The 1,382-nt window shown below is 49.0% G+C and overlaps 1 protein-coding gene across 1 annotated transcript in view; it reads right to left on the bottom strand.

The window, feature by feature from the left end:
* The window catches only part of Rnf213 (ring finger protein 213), a 79,979-nt gene that overhangs the window by 27,731 nt on the left and 50,866 nt on the right, over window positions 1-1,382 (bottom strand). Inside the window, exon 20 of the mRNA XM_026780086.1 lies at window positions 291-986. Coding sequence (XP_026635887.1) covers window positions 291-986 — 696 coding nt within the window. The remainder of the gene's footprint in view (window positions 1-290; window positions 987-1,382) is intronic.

The raw sequence follows: 1,382 nt of genomic DNA, 5'->3' as shown, positions 1-1,382 counted from the left end.
CCATCTGCTCCACCATCACCAACACTGTCCATCTGCTCCACCATCACCATCACCATCAAAATCACCGTCCATCTGCTCCACCATCATCATCACTATCACCCACACCATCCATCTGCTCCACCAACACCCACCCTGTCCATCTGCTCCACCATCACCATCACCCACACCATCCAACTGCTCCACCATCACCGACACCCACCCCATCACAGGACAGAAAGAAACCCCCCAGCTCTCAAGAACATTCATTCAAGTTGGTCCTCGCCCCTCAGGAGAGCCAGCAAACAACTTACGAAGTTTAACAACGTGTCAAGAACACTGAAGTCACCGGTCATGCCCAAAGTGCTTCGGACCTGAAAGATGACCTTGGCAGAGCTGACGGCCTGGTTTAGGCTATGGTATTCCTTGATCTGTGCAACACGCTCTGGGATCCAACCTTTTTGCTCTTGGGGTTCCACAGTGCACATAAAGTTTAGGTCAACAGTCAGGTCACCATATTTATCTACAAAGTCCCTGAAGATGTCGTCAACTTCAGCAAAGGTGATCTCTCCTGACTTGAGGTTCTCATAGAGTATGTAGAATTTCTCATAGCAGGGGTGGTACAGGCGTTCACAGGCTTCTGAGAGCGATAATTTCAAATTTCTGGGGTCCTGAGACAGAGAACTAAGTGCCTCTGCTGTCTCTTGCCAGAAGACTTGGAAGATGTGGCTGTCTTTCAGGGAGTCTATCTTGCTTGCAATTTCTCGGATCTCAGGGCTCAGGGAGTAATGAGTCTTCCTTTTGTGTGGAGACAAGTGAGGTAGGTTTATCAATGCTTCATTGAGTCTCTTATTGCTGAGGTCTTGAGAGTGTATTGCCTCAATATATCCAAACTCCACTACGGAAACAGGAACGAAAGGTTGGATGTTAAGCCTCCGATGATAGTAGCATATAATTTCTCTTTGATCACACACACCCATTCTCGCTTTTTGAGACAGGTTTCTCTGTGTCACCCTGGCTGTCTTAGAACTCACCCTGAAGACCAGACTGGCCTTGAACTTCAGAGATCCACCTGCCTCAGCCTCTCGCCACCACTGCCTGGCATCACTTCTCTTTCTCAGTAAGGGAAAGAAGGTCTGAATATGTAGCCAGGCTGGCCTTCAGCTAATTATCCCCCTGCCTCAGCATCCTAATGTCTGGGATTGTGGACATGCCCCAGGATGGGCAGAACTAGAGCTCTGTTTGTTCACTGGGGACAGATCCTACCGCCTTGCAGCATTAGAAAAAGGCTCGACCACTGACACAGCCTTAGCCCGTTCCCTGGTAGCTTCTCTAAGAAACTCAGATACAGCCACTTGGTTCATTTTCTCTGTAGAACACGCACATCTTTCCTCCCTCCCACCTTG

Source organism: Microtus ochrogaster, chromosome 7, assembly GCF_000317375.1.
Source record: "Microtus ochrogaster isolate Prairie Vole_2 chromosome 7, MicOch1.0, whole genome shotgun sequence".
Taxonomy (NCBI): domain Eukaryota; kingdom Metazoa; phylum Chordata; class Mammalia; order Rodentia; family Cricetidae; genus Microtus; species Microtus ochrogaster.
Note: the sequence above shows the minus strand (reverse complement) of the source record. Positions and strands in the feature narration are given on the sequence as shown.